This window comes from Embiotoca jacksoni, unplaced genomic scaffold, assembly GCF_022577435.1.
Source record: "Embiotoca jacksoni isolate LCO1_2020_lvr unplaced genomic scaffold, fEmbJac1.0.p SCAF_123, whole genome shotgun sequence".
Lineage (NCBI taxonomy): Eukaryota > Metazoa > Chordata > Actinopteri > Embiotocidae > Embiotoca > Embiotoca jacksoni.
The window spans coordinates 179759-198423 of NW_027185256.1; the positions used below are offsets into that span (position 1 = coordinate 179759).

The 18665-nt window shown below is 44.3% G+C and overlaps 1 protein-coding gene across 9 annotated transcripts in view; it reads right to left on the minus strand.

Annotated features, from left to right (window-relative positions):
* Window positions 1-18665, minus strand: part of LOC138195740 (RNA-binding protein with multiple splicing-like) — a 36682-nt gene continuing 18017 nt past the window's right edge. For 2 of the 9 annotated variants that reach the window (XM_069145369.1, XM_069145370.1), the window contains 4 exons: window positions 15257-15407; window positions 13306-13433; window positions 12589-12668; window positions 8955-10664 (listed from right to left, as the gene is read on the minus strand). In XM_069145369.1, the coding sequence (XP_069001470.1) occupies window positions 10463-10664; window positions 12589-12668; window positions 13306-13433; window positions 15257-15407 (561 nt within the window). In that variant the 3' untranslated portion in view covers window positions 8955-10462. Of the gene's footprint in view, window positions 2569-3224; window positions 3345-8954; window positions 10665-12588; window positions 12669-13305; window positions 13434-15256; window positions 15408-18665 lie in introns of those variants that run through there. The other 7 variants (XM_069145373.1, XM_069145372.1, XM_069145371.1 and 4 more) reach the window with 7 other exon arrangements.

Sequence of the window (18665 nt, forward strand, 5' to 3'; positions counted from 1 at the left end):
TAATGTCAATCTTTAATGGCAGATGGCCTGAAATGTCTTCATTTTAACATTTTCATAAAAACTTCTCATTTTGATCACCTTTTTTTTTTTTTTTTTTTTTTTTTTTTGTGTTTCAAACAAACAAACCCCTGCAAATCACGGAAATACAGTTTCTCCTTACAGCGGCCGAAGTACATAAATATCAACAGTACTGTATGCATTGAGAAAAAGAAAAAGAAGAACACACACATGCCGTGAACATGCACAGAAACACACACACACACACACACACACACACACACACACACACACACACACACACACACAAAGCTACACACACGTTATACTGAAACAAGTTAAAGGAATATTTTTCATTGATAAAAGGACGGATCATCAGATTAATTTCCAGGAACTTCTGTACCATACTGCTGGCAAAACACAAAAAGATCCATTCGTTCCAAAGAGCATTTTTTTTTGTTGTTGTTTTTTTTTTTTTTCTTCCTCTGGATTTCACAGTGAATTATGTAGGTAAAACAGTATTCACACATCACGTACAGTTTGTTCCAATCGGACCGATACGAACCAAAAAAAAAAAAAAAAAGAAGTTCTAGAAAATTAACCAAATGAATATAACAATTAAACAATAATACTTACAATGAATTATATGATGGGCATCTTCTAGGAACTTTAAAAAGACAATACCCATAAAAACACACGCGCACACATTTTTATAAATACTTGTTCTAATAAATCTGGTGCCGCACTCGGCTTAAAAAAATGTCGGTAAAAGCAACAAAAACAAAAAAAAAAAAAAAACGCTTCAGAAAATCAGTTGATATGATATATATGATGCATATTATCATTATTCGTTACAAACACCGACTACTGTATATGATTCAACCAGTCCACAGCTGGGCTAAACATTACAGGGAACATTGTTTTTCTTACAGTATCTCAGTTTTTTTGTTTTGTTTTTTGTTTTGATTGTCACATCACGGTGAAATGTGACTTAGCCTCATCAGAAAAGAAAAAAAAGAATCAGGCGTCTGTTCGCGCACAAACGCAACATGAAGGAGAATTTCGGCGTCAAAATGTCACCGAAATGCGATCAGTCGATGATATGTCACACGGCGGAGACGTTATTGCAGGCCCAGAAAGACACAAGATTACAAAAGATTATTTTTGTTGTTTTTTTGTTTTTTTTAGTTTCCAACACTCCAATCATCGCTATGTAAAATTCAAACTTTACAAAAAGCAGGTTGAATCACGTCGGCTCCCTAAAAATAGACAAAAGAGACAAATTGCTTTAAGTGAATATCCTTTTTGGATGCAGAGTGGCTCTTTGGAGTGACACCAAAAAGGGACATGCAGCAAAAAAAAAAAAATAATGTCATACTTCATAAGAAATCAGACTGAGGACTACAAAGCAGTCAAAAATGGAATAATTCCACCAGCCTAGATTGCTCTCCAGTGTGTAAAAAAAAAAAAAAAAAATGCCTTTGGTCTTTTGTTTCTCTATACTGTGCTGCTGTCCTCCCGCTACGCGGCGAAGGAGCAAAAAAAAATAAAATTCCTAATTATAGCGGAGCTGGGTTTGCCTCGTGTCTCTGGGGTCGCTCTACCTTCACCGGCGATGGCTTATTCCTGTCGATGCCTCTTTCTAACACATCCGATTACCTCAAAATGCAAAAAAAAAACAAAAAAAAAAACCCCGACGAGAGCTGGGACCGGGCGTGTCCCGCCACTCGGCGTTCGCGTCGCCGCACGGCCGACCGGACGAGAAGGGCTTTCCGCGTTGAGCTTTCGTCGCACGAGCGAGCCGCTTATTTTTTTTTTTTTTATAACAGCACAAAAAAAAAACATAAAAAGGGCAAAGAAAAGAACAGTATGAAAGATCCTCACACACTTTTAGCACAACAGAAACCAGTCGAAACAAAACCATTTCAAACGTCGTCTCGATTACAAAAATACCTTTTTGTATTTCTTTAAAATATCTAAAAATGTACAGCATTGGGGTTGTTTTTTTTTTCTCTTTTTTTTTTTGCAAAGTCATGCTTCAACATGTATTTAATAATCATAATAACATTAATATGAATGATATACAGAATAGTAATAATTATAGTCATATAACTACATTACCCAGAAGCACTTTGGCCACACTTCCGTACGTCTGGCCTTGCTAAGTGGCTGCATAACACGCGCTCGCGCTCCTTTCGGCGGGTCCCCCCGTCTTTTGCCCCTCGCGCGCCCCCGAAGTGCAAAAGACGGGGGGGACCCGATAACGTTCGGACGGGGGCGACCGGCGAAACGGAGGCGGCGCGTTCGGCGACGGTACCGGTACCTTTCGCGGAGCCGTCAAAGAGGAAGGAGGTGTTGCCAAAGCGCTGCCCGTAAAATCTGGAGTATGTAACAGTATAAAAAAAAAAATAATAATAATTAAAAAAACAAAAGAAAGAGGGACATTTTGGGGAGAGGTGGAGGAGGAGGAGGAGGGAGGGGGAGGAGGGGGGGCTCGATGTGTGATGGAGGCTGGGGGGCGGGGAGGGGGGGGGGTCCAGTATGTCCTGAGGCCCATGAGGATGCTGCTGCCTGAGAGAGAGAGAGAGAGAGAGAGAGAGAGAGAGAGAGAGAGAGAGAGAGAGAGGAGGAAAAAAAGCAACACAAAAAAAAAAGGAAGAAAGCAGTGAGGTTGCCATGGTTACCACACCTGAACCTTGTACACTAATGACAACACAGCGGATCACGTGGAACTGTTGCACGACATATTCTTACACTCATAAAAATCACACGCACACACACACACACACACACACACACACACACACACACACACACACACACACACACACACACACACACACACTTTCATATCACAAATATCAACTACTGCGTTTCTGGTGTTTGTTTTTAAAACATTTTCAGTTGAGCAAAAAGCTCAAACACACACAGATGAAAGTTGACACCGTGTCAATATGCCTGTTGCGGTAATGTTCATTCCAGCAGATGTCTTCGGCAGTGTGACACTGTCTCCTTTAAAAATATATATATATATATATATATATATATATATAAATATAAAAAAAGGGACTTTCACACCTGTTTCTGCAAATCTACACTTTTCAAATCGGACGACAGACCACGGGGGGAGGGGGGGGGGGGGAGAGAGAGAGAGAGAGAGACGACGCTGGTGCGGCGGGCCCGAGGCGAGACCCTCGCCCGGGGAGCCCCGAACCTGTTAAACTCACCGACGGTGCGCTGCTCCGAGAGCCGGAGTCGGGTCGGTCCTCCTGGTTTCCGACGGGACACGAGAGCCAGTCAGCAACGCCCGTCACAGCCGGCCGCGGCCACCATCACACATCAGGAACCTGAGGACACGGAGGGGACGCTTTAGAGGCGCCGGTCCAACTTTAAATTCCAGTCCTGTTGTATTGGATCGTCCGGCGTTTCTGTTGATGCACCCGACCGCTGTACTGCACGCCATATTTGAGTTTTGAGCGTCATGCGGTGATATTCTTAAAGGGGTATAAGAGTCGGGTACTTTATTCAAGGACACTCAAATTTAGAGATGATTTAAAGCTAAAGAACAGCTGTGACGTCAGCAGAGGACAGTCTTGCCTCTTGTGTCTCGATGCGGTTCTTTTCTCTCCACATCCGGTCGAGGCAGATGGCCGCCAACCGCACAAGGGAGTTATTCTTTCACTGTTGGAGGTTTTATTTTCCTGTTAAAAGGGGAGTTTCCCCCCCCCCCACCTTCAATTGTTAAATTGTTGGGTTCCTCTCTATAACACTGTACGGTTCTGTTGTTCGGCGGTGCCTTGAGGATGGGAACGCTCCAGCTATTTACTAATGGCACTCCATAAACTCGAATAGACTCAAAAGAACCGAAACATCTGGACTTTTCTCCGCTAATATTGGGCAAGTTCCAGAAACAGGAAGCTTACACGCCCAAATGCAAAGCGTTTTTTTTGGTTGTTTTGTTTTTTTCCCTCGGTCCTCTCTTATCTCTGTCATTAAGGCAGGCTTAGATTACTCAAGCGAAGTCTCTCTACAGAAATGGTCTCCACAGAGCTCCTTCAGACTCACAGAAGACCTTGTTCGACTGTTTTGTCAGGATGTGTGAGTTCTCCCTCTGATTAGTGAACTGATTTTGACTTCAGCGGACTGCTCCTTTAAAATGACCGTTTCTTTTTTTTTTTTTTTTTTGACCAAATCTTTTCAAGCTTGAAAGCTTGGCTGTGACACAGGATGTCTTAAGTACTTATGTTAAGCTTCTGCCTAACAACCATATCTCCCACGACCACCACACACACACACACACACACACACACACACACACACACACACACACACACACACACACACACACACACACACACACCAGCAGACCAAAGAGAAAGGTCACCACCCTCCCTCCAGATGTATCACCTAAAATAGACATCTCGTGGAGGCCGTGGTAACTTGGGTTTGGGAGGAGGGGTGGTGGGGGAGGGGGGGACGGGACGGGACTCTGGAACAATAAACAATTAATAAACCAAACATGGCCTTGAGAGAAAGAACGAGATAGACAGACTTGTTGCAGGGAAGGAAGACGGGCTGGTTTGAAACTGTTCCCTGCTCAGAAAACGGTGCCTTTTTTTTTTAATTTATTTACTTTTTTTTTTTTTATTTGAAGGGGCACGGCTGGCCTAGCTAATGCCCCATTGCGCGTTCAATCAGGGATGAGGGAATCGATGCGCTCTCCAGCCGCTTGGCCAAACTGATGCGACGCATACTTCCAGATCACCCTATTTGTTCTGGCTGAGACACCAAGGTTAAAGACTGAGTTGATCATTGAACATGTCTGCGCGGATTAGGAGCAGGTTTAGTGATTTGCGGGCTTAATGTGTTACAGCCAATAACTCGGGCCCGGCGCATAATGTGAGATAGGTAAACAAGCCGTGTTTGAGAATGTGGAAGGTGACTGGGTTCCTCGTGAATGTGTGGGCTGTATTTTAGTTTTTGTTTTTTTTGTGTGTGTTATTGTCAACCGGGTTTCACGGAGCAAATATTCCAGTCTGTGTTATCACTGATCCTTGATCTTGTGCTGCAAATGAAGAACAAATATGTAATCATTTGTCAAGCAAAAATCCCACCAACTAACCGGCTACAGCCCCTGAAATGTCCATCATTTTCTGGTTTTTTCCAAGTTTCCTCTAACGGCAAACGAAACAAGCAATTCAAATGTGTTGACTTAGTGGTGGGAACTTTACACTATTTTCTTAAATTCTTTTTTTTTTTTTTTTTTTTATAAAAAAATAATTAATTAATGAATTGCGCTTTTGAGGGACTAGCAGAAAATAAAAATAATTGCCAGTTCTACTCTTAAATTAAAGCTTCCTGCTGCAATATTAACACATTTTTGCGTGCTGTTGAAAAGTGACAGGATTTGCGCAGCTGCACATTTGCCTGGCGGTTATAAAATATCTACAGTTAAATTTCTCTTTCTCTTCTCGCATCCAACTTCAAAATCTAGCGTCCACTGTGACATGGTCAAAATTACATCACTGTAAAGTTGACTTGATATTCACGGTGACAAATTCCATCAGAAATAATGAGAATGCTTCAAAGGGTTGATTTTCAAGTTGTAAGTAAAGTAAAGACCGATTTTATTGTCCGATCACCAATATATATCGGTATTGAAAAGATGCTCGGGGTCGATTAGAAATATTTCTCTTTGTGTTTTTTTAATGGTTATTTATGATCATTAAATTCCCAATGACGTTTATTTACCGCTTCAGTGCATTGATGGTTCGGTGTGTACAATAAAATATCCTGCCTCCATCACATGTCTTTGTCACTGGTGTCAAAAGTGGTTAACAATCACATTTGAAGGCTTCCTGCACGTTTGTTTTATTTATAGACCCCGTATATTCATTGGCTCATATATCGATATTGACATTTTTTTTTTTTTTTTACTCCCTAATATCAGTATTGGTATCCAGCAGCACTCGGGCTCTGGTCATGAGGAAATGATCACGTGAACCAGTGACTGCCTCCTGGACGAGCAGCGTCAACACATCCGCTGGCGTAAAACAAAAAAACAGCCTGCATTCAAAAATGGTCCGAGAGGGTAAAGCACGGTTGATTTCAGTAAGTCGGGGAGCGAAAACCCCGCGAACACACCCACGCGGTCCTTTAAAGATCTCTACCTGTGCGACATGGCTGTGAAAAAGATCCCCGTCTGAAGCCCTTGTGATCTGGAGAAAAGCCTTTAGGCCCACGGCCGTGTTTCTCACATACCAGCGATAGCTGCTGGAGCCGGGTGGTGACGAATGCAGCTGCTGACATGTTTCATGCTCCCGAGACCCCGTTGCCACGGTGCAGTCATACTGTAAGCCTGTTTGTGTGCGAGCGTGTGTGAGTGTGTCAGCAGGGGGTGGGGGTGGGAGGGTGGGGGTGGGTGGAGGAATAAAGTCCCACTTCCTTATTAGTAAAGAGCCCCAGCTGGCCCTCAGCGCTCGTCCAGTGGGAGTCAGTTCAGCACTGCATAGGAACCGTTGCTTTGGTCAGGCTATTGGCCAAAAAAATGCTCCTGAGGGCAGGCGGGCAGACTGCACGCACACACACACATATTCATCTCTCCCAGGGTCACACACACACACACACACACACACACACACACACACACACACACACACACACACACACACACACACACACACACACACACACACACAAGCATGCATGATAGGGGTTCACACCCACTCCCTACTCCCTCCGACCATGTCTTGTCAGATGGAAAATCCGGATTACCTTTCCCTCCAGTTCACCGGGCATTAACGTCCACTATTAGGTTGTCTTCGGACGGAGCTCTGTGCCAGAGCATAAATGTCAAATATAATTCAGCTTCACAAACATTCAGATGAATGACCCGGCCTGAGCCTCGCCAGGGTATGACAAAAAAAACAAAAAAAAACCTGCAGAATAATATGTTTTTGAAGAGCGGTTTAAACTCGAACGAGGCGGCGCGTAAAGTTTTCACATGGTACTTTCCCCCCGGGGGGGACGGATGCCAGGTGATTAGGACAAGTCATTATGGCTAAACACTGCCTCACTCTCAGCTGTTCACACATCCCAGTCTCCCGCGGTTACGCTTCCTAAAGCGAGCCGCGAGTGTTTGCCGTACGTCGGATGCCAAGACGACCGCGCCGACCGGCCGCAAGCCTTGACGGACTTCGGAGCTGGAAGCCGCTTCTGAATTGCGAAGGTTTTTGCTGTCACCTTTAGTTAGTAAGAATTCAAAAGCGCTGGCTTGTCCCTCGTTTCTTTTTTCTTTCCTTTTTTTTTTTTTTTAATGACACACTAATAGCAGACGGATTGTACAATAGTGGTGCAACAGGCTGGAGACTTCTTCTCTCCGTCCGACCCGAGTTCAAGTTTATTCTTGTTGTCTTGCAGCTAGAAAATGTTTCACAAGCACTTTGCTTGGAGGGATTTTGCATTGCACAAATAAGCAATACCCTCATTACAGCCAACCTCCGGGACATCCAGCAACTTGTTGACTTCATTGTACGCATTCAAGAGACAGACCCAAAAGACACAAGGTCTGGTACAGATGAAGTGTTTGTTTGCAAAGCTGCGGAGTGTCAGGGACAAACCAAGCAGGAAGGTTAACTCAACACTGAGTTTACTGGGACGGGTCCAAGACAGATACTGGAGGGGGCGGGAGGGGGGGGGGGGGGGTGTCGTTTTACTACGGCAACACGGGTCCAGTGAGATTAAACTCACTGCACCTTCACGCTGAAGAAAGTGTAGCCTTTGTGCAGAGTAATGGACACATAAAGTAAGTGCGTTAACAAGGTCCTATCGTAAAACCACCTCTTCAACCCAAAACGCGTTGCACAAAACACACCTCCGATTTTATACCAGATAAAGTTGCTGGCACCTCCGCCGAAAACACGTTATTAACACGGCTCGGGAACGTGTTTTGTAAAGAAGTGAAGTAGGCTTAGAGGCGAGGGTAAGTGATAAATGTACACACAGGTTTGGACTCTCTGAGATTTTCATCTCTTTCCAGAACCCCTGCTGCTCCGGGATAATCCCGAGACCTCGGGGTGAACGCTTTCTGTGGGAGGGATTCTTTGCTCGAGAGCGGCTCCAAAGAAAAGTGCTCGCGGTGAGGTCTGTGGTTTCTTTCAGGGGAAGAGGGGCAGTGTTTCTGGAAAAACACGAAGCTGCTTATTTAGGTGTAATTTGTCAATGCCGTGAGCAACGTAAACACAATTTGTTTCTCCTCCGTTGCAGCGGTAATCACACACACACACACACACACACACACACACACACACACACACACATCTCTCAAACCTGGACAACAGAAGCTGACGAGAGAGAGAAAAAAAAAAGAAGTTATTTTTTCTGTAATTTGGATGAACTGAGTGTTTTGTTTTGCTTGCTCGTCTGCGAGAGGCCTTGTGTTCGGGCACGTCCTGATGCCGCACATGTTGTGTACGTGTATATTTCTGCCTGTAATTATCCCGATATTCTGACTGGATGTCTCGGCTTCACTTCACCCTCCGCTGCGAGCCGGATGTGGGGATGTTGTTGTTTCACTCAGAGGCTAATATCCACTGGGGCAGCCTGACCGGCCAAATGACTTCCTCCTGGTTTGATAGGGTAGTAATTATTTCCTCCAATCCCCTCCCTCCTCCACTCCCTTCCTCCTTTAACCCCCCCGCCCCACCCCACCCACCCCCCCAGAGACACAAAAAAAAAAAATTCCCCAAAACATCAGATTACCCCGACAGAATTTCTTTCTCTCATGCAATGTATTTAAGTCTCTGGAAACAGACAAGTAAGCGATGATGCGGGGTTAGAAGGGGACAATGGAGGACCAGCACCAATCAACAGCTTGATGAATGTTAGCCTCCGTGCTTTGCCTCCCTCCCCCCTCCCCACCCCCCCACCCCCCACCCGCTCCCCAAGGTGTTGGGAGAACATGTTTCTTCCTGTCCCGAGACATTGGGAGGGAGGTTACTGGTGACAGTGTGACTGGCGCCGCGTGGACGGACACGCACACGCACACGCACACACACACACACACACACACACACACACACACACACACACACACACACAGAGAGAGAGAGTCGGCCAACACAGCTACACAGACTAGCAGGGGATTTGTTGTGCTTTGTGGTTTTGTTTTTCTGCAAGCACAACAGCGTTCGGTTTGTCTGAGTGGAGCACACGTGCAGCGCAGCTCATGCGTGGTTACAGCTGACTCATGTACTTATCAAAGCACTTATTAGAAGCCAACTGCTCCGTGTTCAGTCTGCGGCTCCGCCGAAATTAATTCATCCGTAATTTATTCAAAATAAAGCCGCCACGCTGATCTTTTATTTTTATTTTGTTGTAATAAAGGTTCATGAGAACGGCCCTTCCGGGCAGCACCCGGTTACTTCGGCCGTTCACGGTGCATATTCCACATTTACGACCTTTTGGATCGCGTCCTGTTTACGATTCTCCGCCGTGTACTTTGTCAGAGGTGGAAATGCCAAAAAAAAAAAAAAAAAAGAGGTTTGAAATGAAAAAATGTATTTCATCCTGCCAGGGTTTGACAAAATGACAAACACGTCTTAATATCTCCTGTTTGGTACCAACGATATTAGAGACCAATATTCAGTGTTTATTATGGCAAAGCTGCAGCGTGCGCACAATAATAAACCTCGCATACAAGAACAATAAATATCAGGCATACTGGAGCCAATAATTTCCTCTGATCCTCCGTTAAAAAAAAAAAGGTACCCAGCACTGTGTGATGTTACTGAAGAACCGTTTCAGTACGAAAGGATGATTTTTTTTTTTTTTAACTATTAGCATCTAAAGAGTGAGATATTAAAGGTCAGGTGGCCACAAAACATGACCGACTCTGAGAACATTTCATTTGGTATCAAAAAGCAGCAGAAACACTCGACCGTCTCCAAAACTGTGCTGGAGCACAGTACTTGTACGGAGCGACGTTCTGAACGTTACCCGTCAAAGCAGCCGGTTTTCACATTTTAGTCAAATTTTGCCGTCGGTCTGCTTTACTGAAACGTCAGCGTTGGCTCTCGTTGTATATTCTGTTTGACTCGCCGCTTTTGATGCCCGAGATCAACCGTAACGTCAATGGGAAAAGTCGGCCCGCCGTACCATGAGACCCGGAGCGGGAGGAAATAATGGTGTCCCCCCCCCCCTTTAGATTGCACCTTTCATCTCTTATAATGATGGGTGAGGAGTGGCTCCTGGTTTCGACCCGCCGTCCTGCACTTTCCCCGCATTTACTTCTGACGGGGCAATGACGCTCTCCGCTCTCCGCAGCTCGGCTGCGTGGAAGTTTCCCATGCGAGGTTGAAGACGAGGCCGCCGACTCGGTGTAACTGCCCGTGATATTCCCGACGTGTGTTTAGGAATATCTCTGCGGCTGTTTAGGCAAAGTGTCATAACATTTACTGAAGTAGTTTCATGCCACGGCGGGACGTACACTTCTTCGACACAGTGGGACAGGGTGAGGTGTGTGTGTTTGTGTGTGTGTGTGTGTGTGCGTGCGTGTGTGTGTGTGTGTGTGTGTGTGTGTGTGTGTGCGGTTACTCACACATACTTCAGCAGAACTGCCTGGACTTCCATCCCTGAGGAGTTCCATCTGCAGGCGGGAGCCAACGAATCTAAACACACATGGTCACACGTGAGAACAACGCCAAGTCGGTCAGACTAAATGTTAGGATTTTATTTTATTTTATTTTATTTTTACTCATTATGGAAAGTTTCAAGGAAAACGTTTTGCAATTTTTTTTAAATTTTGTATTTTTTTTAAATTTTGGAGGACTCTGCTTATGTTGCTGAGTGTGAGATGAGAGGATTGATGCTCATACCTGCACAGGAAATATGAAGTGGCAGGTTAGCTTAGCTCCGCGTAAAGAGCGGCCCCCAACCCCCCCCCCCCCCCCGCCCCCCCCGCGCTCTGTCGTTCACGATAATATTTAATAACGATAAATTAATCAGTATTTTGTTATATTGTCGAGAATGTCTTCATCACAGAAATAACCACAACTATCATTGGTGTAACTTTAGGGCCATATCGTCGATGTTCACATCATTTGTCTCATTTAACTCAAACAGCCAAGACACTTTATTCATCTTTACGCGAGATGCTAACAGACATCGATGCATTACTTGGTTGGCAATGTTGCTTTAAATTCACCAGATGTCACGGGACTTATTTTTACTTTGCAAAAACTGCTGACATTAACTCGCAAAGCAAAAACATCGGTCTACTCTCACTGAAGAAAAAAAAAATGACATCGGCTGATTAACCCGGCAGCCGGAAAGGTGAGCTGGCGTGAACATAAAATAGATTTGATCATTTAGTCGTGTGTGTGCGTGTGTGTGCGTGTGTGCGTGTGTGTGTGTGTGTGTGTGTGTCGTAAGACCTGTTCATGTACACATTCGTATGCCTCACATCAGCATCTGCTCGAGGTCAGAGTCTGAATTGCCGACGTTAATCACAACCCCTGACTGAAATCTCAAAGCCAGATTCTCCTTGTCAGTGTGTGCACACATATCTGATGCAAATGGGTAAAAAAAAAAAAATGCCGGCTCGGCAGATTCAACCTGCACTCATTTCAAATTCTGACATCATCCGAGCTTCAGCTAGTGTCTTTGCTAGAGGGTCTTTCTACCTTTATAACTTTAGTATCTTTATTATATGTGGAAATATACTCGATACTACTCTTTCGCAGAAATAAACCACGTTAGGGGACTCGGGGGGGGGGGGGGGCATTTTGTGCTTAAAATTCTGCAGTATTTTAGGCTGAGGGATCAAAGCGAGCTTTCAAAAAAAAATAATCAACAGACCTTCAGAAAGAGTATGTCGAATACCGAGATTGCATGAGAGTCAGCCTGCATCAAAAAGACTTCATGAGAACAATTTCAGAAGATCAATAATGAACTCTCATGTGAACTCACAGTGGAGCTGCGCAGATTAGAAGACCTCGATAAACTGGATAATGGTTGGTTGAAAAAGAGGAGTTTAAATTAATGAGGCAGATGATGGTAAAATGATGATGCAAATATTTCAAACAGCTGGAGTTCACAGCTGTATAGACAAAAAAACAACAAACAGGTTTTTTTTTTTTTTTTTTTATCAATTACCAAAAATTATGTTCTGTGATGATCTCTTTTCTTAATATTTAATTTTTTACTTTGTAATAATATGTCATGAACTGGGTGTGTTCACTTGAGCTCGCAAACAAGCCTCAATCTGAGGAATGTTAATAACTCATTTGTAATCAGGTTTTCGAGATCAAAGCACGATCCCTCCACACTTCAAAGGATATTTCAGTTTGTGGGGAATTATGACATTTTTCGTCTAAATTTAAAAAAATTTAAAAAATAAAATGATTGTTCACAATAAGCATTCACTAGAAATTCAGCAAATAACTTGTAGTAGAGTTATTTTTTTTTTTAAAGGAATCTGTTTCAATAAGTAAATTGTACAACTGTGAGCTCTCAAAAGCGAAAGTCCATAAATATGTTTTTTATGTCTCGTCCTGCAGTTTAAGAGCGAACGTTTGGATTAGTTTAGTTTACTTCCTGGAAGTTGATGGGATCCGGTAGCTGCTCGTCTCAAGAGAAGAGTAAAGATGCCTCACACGTCTGCAAAGGATGGACTGTAAATTAAATATTTATAAACTCATTAACTTTACTATCAATGTAAAAATTCAATTGTATCAGATACCTGCTTTGTTGAACAGAGCAGGTGAACATGACCGACGAGTATTTTAGAGATATGCTATGAAATGACGGTTAAAATGTTTGCTTAAGAAAAGGTTTAAGAAAAAAAAACAACACATCAGCGCAGGAACAGATGTGTTTAGATGTTTTTGTGGGAGCTGCAACGTGTTCACATTGATATCACAGAACAACCACCAAACATAACTTGACATATGTAGAGACAGAAAATTCTCCATGCGTTTGCCTGCGCGTAAGAAAAAAAAAAAAATAATAAATACAAAATCACCAAAATTCCCCGAAAATAGATTCACCTCCATGACTTCCAAACAAGTTTAACCACTCGCTATTTAGTTTACGCTTCACAGCCAATTAGTACTTCTGCAATCTGCAAAATCATACAGTGGCTGGCTGGTGTGAGGTGCGTCTGTGGGATGGAGCAGAGAGGGATTTCAGCTCGGGGATAGGTGGTGGGGTGGTGGCGGTGGCGGTGGTGGTGGTGGCGGTGGGGGGAGGCGGTGGGAGGGAGAGAGGGTGGGGGGGGGGGGGGGGACAGGAGGCGGGTGTGCAGGTTACCTGAGCGTGGAGCGAGGAGGGGTAGGTGAAAGCGGGTGGAAGCGCCGGCGACAGCTCCGCCGGGTACAGCGGGTAAGACGCCCACACGTCTGGGCTGCTGGGATATAGAGCAGGCACTGTGAGCTCATCTGTGGAAAGAAGAAGAGGAGGAGTGGAGTGAGGAGAGTGGCTAGTGGATGGGGTGGGTGGCTAGAGAGACAGGGTGGAGGTGGAGGTGGAGGTGGCGGGTGGCGGTGGCGGAGGGGAGATTTAACCGTCTGAAGTCGCTTCCTCTCGTTTCATTTCTTTAAAAAAAAAAAAAACTCGCTTAAAAGCAAACACCCGCAAACAATTTGTCCAAATTTTGTTCTGTAACTAGACACAGCAGGTCTGTAAGCAGACTGTTAGCTGTAGAAAACAAATCGACCACGAAGAGGGCGAGGGATTTTTATTTTTTTTTGCAGCCTTTTCAAAAGCCAAAAATACAACAGCCCCCTGTAATGCTTTTTTTTTTTGTTTTACTTGATTTTAAAGGAGGTTTACACTCCAGCAGCACAAGCCAACAATATCTTACCGCCTTACATTTGACGCAAATGCCATAAAAATACAAATAAATCCTACTCGAAGCTCAAACCTCGCAGTTTTAGCGACGCATCGTTGTTCTAACCTGAAGCGTCGAGCGCTTCTACTCCAACCTGAGCGGCGCACGTCAGCTCAGATACTTGGCGACAACTGTAACAGCTGTTATTTCCAGCCAGCACAGTCGAAGGTCGTCAGCTGGAAAATGACCGGCCTCCATTCGGCGCACCTCAGTCTGAAAATCAAGCACCGGTTGTTTCGCAAAGCGCTGCGATTTTCGGCGGTAAAATCAAGACACCTTTTATCGCCGTAATTTACACGCGTGCCACGCGAGAGCGGAAATCTCCACGGGCGTAGCAACAGTCGCTAAGAGAGGTCACTTACACTCTCGTAATCACATCACTTCAAGGGGAAATGAGAGGAAACCATCTCGGGCACGATGATTTACCGACAAAGTCGGGTGCAAAGTGACCGAGAAAAATCTAAAAAGAAAAAAAAAAGAAAATCGCACTAAAGAGCAGAGCGCATGAGTGAGGAGACGGCGTAACGCAGAGCGAGTGGACGTTTAAAAAGAAATGCAGACTCAGAAAACATTTCTTTGGCGAACCATCAGACGGCCCCGGGGTTGGAAGGAGCGTTTCTCTCCCGGTGACTGTTTATCACAGCGACGGATCAGGAAAACGGCTGATTCTAAACGTCGCTTATCAGGAAATGACAGCGATCTGTCTCTCCTGGAGATCACGTCACGGTTTCATTTCACGTTTCCTTCCATTTCCCTCTGGGGCCTCAAGTACACACTCAAAAAAAAAAATCTAAGATAAGAGCAGCTTGGTCATTCGGGAAGAATGTAGTACCACAGCTGGCCTATGTTTAACTATCAATTGCTGATTCTTGCAAAAATCCTTAACCCCTCAGAAAAATATTTAACTAAACGGAGAAAAAGGTACACAGCTGCATTAGCAAATTCCAAACACGCCTGATACTTAAGAGGCCTTGAGTCCAAATTATCAGAGCAGCAGTTAACTGTGAACATGCACTGTTGATGAATCATTAATCCGACAGGGGGAGAGCTCGGGATCAGCATCTTGCTTCAAACAAGCTCTTTGCCGAGCTTCCGGACAGGATTTGATTTCGGTAACGCGTCACGAAGAAGAAACCGCATTTGAAAATGTTTCGGTGAAGGATAAAACATAAAAGTAAAACGTCTCCATTTTTCACGTGCAGTCACAACAGAAGCGCAACAACAAAAAAAACGCCTCTAAAAGGAAACAGCTGTCCAGGCCAGTCCAGCCTAAACGGAAGCAAGCAGCAGAGACAGACGAGGTAACAAAACAAAACAAAAAACCAGGAGAGGAGCTCTGGGACGGGCGGACGCACGGCCGGGAGTACTCACATGGGTCCCTGCTGATGAACTGGGGCCCGGGGCTCTGCTGGGAGGGGAGGGGGTTGGGCGTGCCAACCAGCTTGTTTTTGGCCATCTTGGTGTTGGCCTTGGCGAACTCCAGCCTCAGAGTTTGGGGAATCTCTGGATCAAAACGGACCCCCTGAGATCAAACAGGAAAGATCTGTTAGCAAGAAATGAGGCTTCCTGGGAAGCGTTTTATCCACCAGCAGTCAGAGCGGTGGAAATGTACCGATAGAGATCGTTTAGTTGGACGGAGCTCGAAAAAGGTAAATATCGCATATTTCAGTTGCGCAATGGAATCAAATTCTAAAATAAATGTAACCATGAACCTCATCTTAAATTGAAATTGAGAAATAATTTTAAAAAAAAGTCACTAATCAGAGTTGTAGCTCAGTAAAAACACCATGTTCTTGAAAATAAGAAAAAAATTAAAAATCCATTGTTGCAGAATTCTTAAAAAACTGGATCCCAAAGTTAAACTGTGGATTTTTTTTAAATTTTTTTTAGGTTTCATCATCTGTTGGTAGATCAGTCATAAATAAAATGATTGGATCATTTGTGACCAAATGCCTGATGAGAGTCTGAATATAAATCCTGTCCTGAAGTTTTTACAGGAGGCAAACAGACTTATAATTTTCATAGAACAGCTACATATTTTCTTATCTTTTATGGCTATGATTAAAGCAGTAGTTTCCACAGGCCTTGAAGAGGTCAAAATGAAAATTCCTGGCAGTCGCATTTATCTGCAGAAATGGTCACAAACAAGATATTTTGTGGAAGCTGCCAAGAAGTTGAAAAATATTTTCAAATGGCATCGATTGCAACTTAAGACTGTAACTTGCATTAATAATGGAGGACTTGTTTCTTCTGGGAAGAAACCAACCGGCTTCCAGAGAGAAATGGTTCATATTGATGCACTTTTGAACCCTGAGCGTTTAAAGATTCCACTTTTCCCTTGTTGTTGTTGTTTTACAAGCCGATCAATTTTGATACTCAACATATTTTCCCCTCACACGATGGTCCCTGTCAAAACATGAACGCGGGCGAGCTGTTTATAGAGTTCTTAGATGTCCTTTCTTTTCATAGACGGTTGCTGAAAGTCGGCACCTCGGGAGACGCCCGCGTTGAGAGCGATTAAGGTCGACCACGTGAAGACTTCGGAGCGATGTAAAAACACTGGACCGGGGATAATTTAGGTTTTGGCGAGCGCGCCTGAAACAGGCCGACAAAATAAATAATTTTGCTCCCGAGTGAAGTGGTGATGTTATAAATAATAGAGATCAACTGAAAGACTTGCTGTCTCGTGCCTTGAAGTGGTGATGAAGCAGACTAATTTAGACCACAGCGGAGTGAGATGTCGTGCGCGTCTTCCACTCGCGCTGGTTTGGACGTCCGGCGGGAGCCGACTGTTATCTGGAATTGTCACTTTCTATACTTTTCAATTACTTGTAATCCCACGATCGAATTTAGGGCCGAAAATCTCGGCGGTGTGAAGACGTTTTCATCTGCGCAGACTGGGAAGCCCCGTCGTAAACGGCCCGCCGTGGATTGCGGCGTTATTCCAGCTCGGCGCGCACGCAAGTCCTAAATCACTACCCGACGACACAAACCTGGCGCGAAGTCTTTTTTTTTTTTAACAGCCGAGCCCCACGAGCACCTCCGCCGGGCACCCCGACTCAAGATATGTAACTGTAATTTAATATCGCGACATCGAATCCCCCCCCCCCCCCCCGTTCGCCCTGACGCGCGACGAGCATCACCTCTTCAAGAAAAAGCTGCTGAATTCTTGAGATGCCACAACTAAAAGCCCTCTGACACGCCGCTGCTCACAACAAGTCAAATACAAAAAAAAGGTAATAATAATTCTCTCACATCTACATCAAATAACTCCACACCTGCGGTCGTCCAGATCAGTTTTCCTCACTATTACTTTCGCCTGAGGAAATCTACAGAAAGTGACATAAACAAAGGTCTTCTTCACCCCTGATATTTGTTTACTTTCCTTGGAAGCAACGGGGATGTTTTTTTTTTTTTTTTTACCAGCGACTCCAGACACACTCTGAATTAACCTCATTCGATTGTCTGTAAAAGACACGGGAAAGGAACGAAGGTCAGATCATAAAAACTTCTGGGTTCTCGGCTCGTCCCTGCAGGCGAAGCTGAGCTGCGAGGAGGGGTGGGGGGGGGAATTAACTAGGATTGCCTTGGCTCAGTGCACTCGCGGCTTCTGCCAGCAGAGGCTGTGGAGGTATAATAAGGAACATGGATATAATGAGGCCGGAGCACACCTCTGTTTGAACTGCGTCGAGTATCCACCTTGAAATGTGGTTTTTTTTTTTCTTTTTGAGCGTCCTCCACATTAATTGTTAGAACGGTGTCAGCGAGAGACTCAAGTGATCTTTTAGAATAGTTTGGAGGAAATCTTACACTATGATGGGAAACAAATCCCCCTTTCTCCCCCCCCCCCCCCCCCAGTTTCCTCTGTCTTTCCCATATTTCAATATGCAGATAGATGTTTGCAAAATCTGGTTTATCTCCATATGACCCCCGGGATGTAGCTTTTTTTCCCCTGAAAAACAAGAGCAACTCCTCAGTTCTCAGCCCCACTGAGTGATTCTATGGAAACAGACTCACTGTTGTTGGTTCATAATAAGATGATAATTTTTTTTATCCTTTCTTCGACTCCCTGCTCTCGCCGCCTTTGATGCGCACCAATATCTCCACATCTGAAAAATTGACAGACTCTTGCTCGTGTTGTCACAGTCCAACTTTAGCAGGGTGATAAAAGTGAGCTTTTTTTTTCCCGTGACAGAGATCAACAAAAACTTAAGAAGCAGCAGAAGTGGTGGTGCATATCTAGAGAAGAGGGAAAATAAAATAAAGAAAAAACAGTGGGAAAATAAAGGTGTGCGAGAGCTGGCGTTCATTACCGCGTATCTATACTTTGTTTCAAGAGGGCTGAATAAAACCCTGTGAGGATGGGCTTTGTTGTATATTTGAATCTGCCTCATCAAGGCTTTTCTACTGAGCTACAATCTGAAAAAAGTGAGATTAAAATTAAACCCTAGATCAATATCTCCTATTTATATGTGGAAGAAGCGCTAATTTCTTCCTGACCTTGCAGGATCTCTGATGAAGCTTCAAGAAAAAGAAGAAAAAAAAAAAGCTTTATTTACTCAAAACAGAAACAGAAACACTCGGATGTATTTAGAGGAGCCACGATACGATTGCCTTCGCCACCTCTTTCTGTCTTTTCCGCGCGTGATAGAAAATGCGGGAGCCTTTTTTTTTTTTACGTTTTATTATTTCTGCCCGGTATCGCGTACATCTGCGCTGAGAGGAAGAAAAGATGCGAATCCGAGGGGCATGACAAGATCTACGAGCGCTGAGCTGGTGC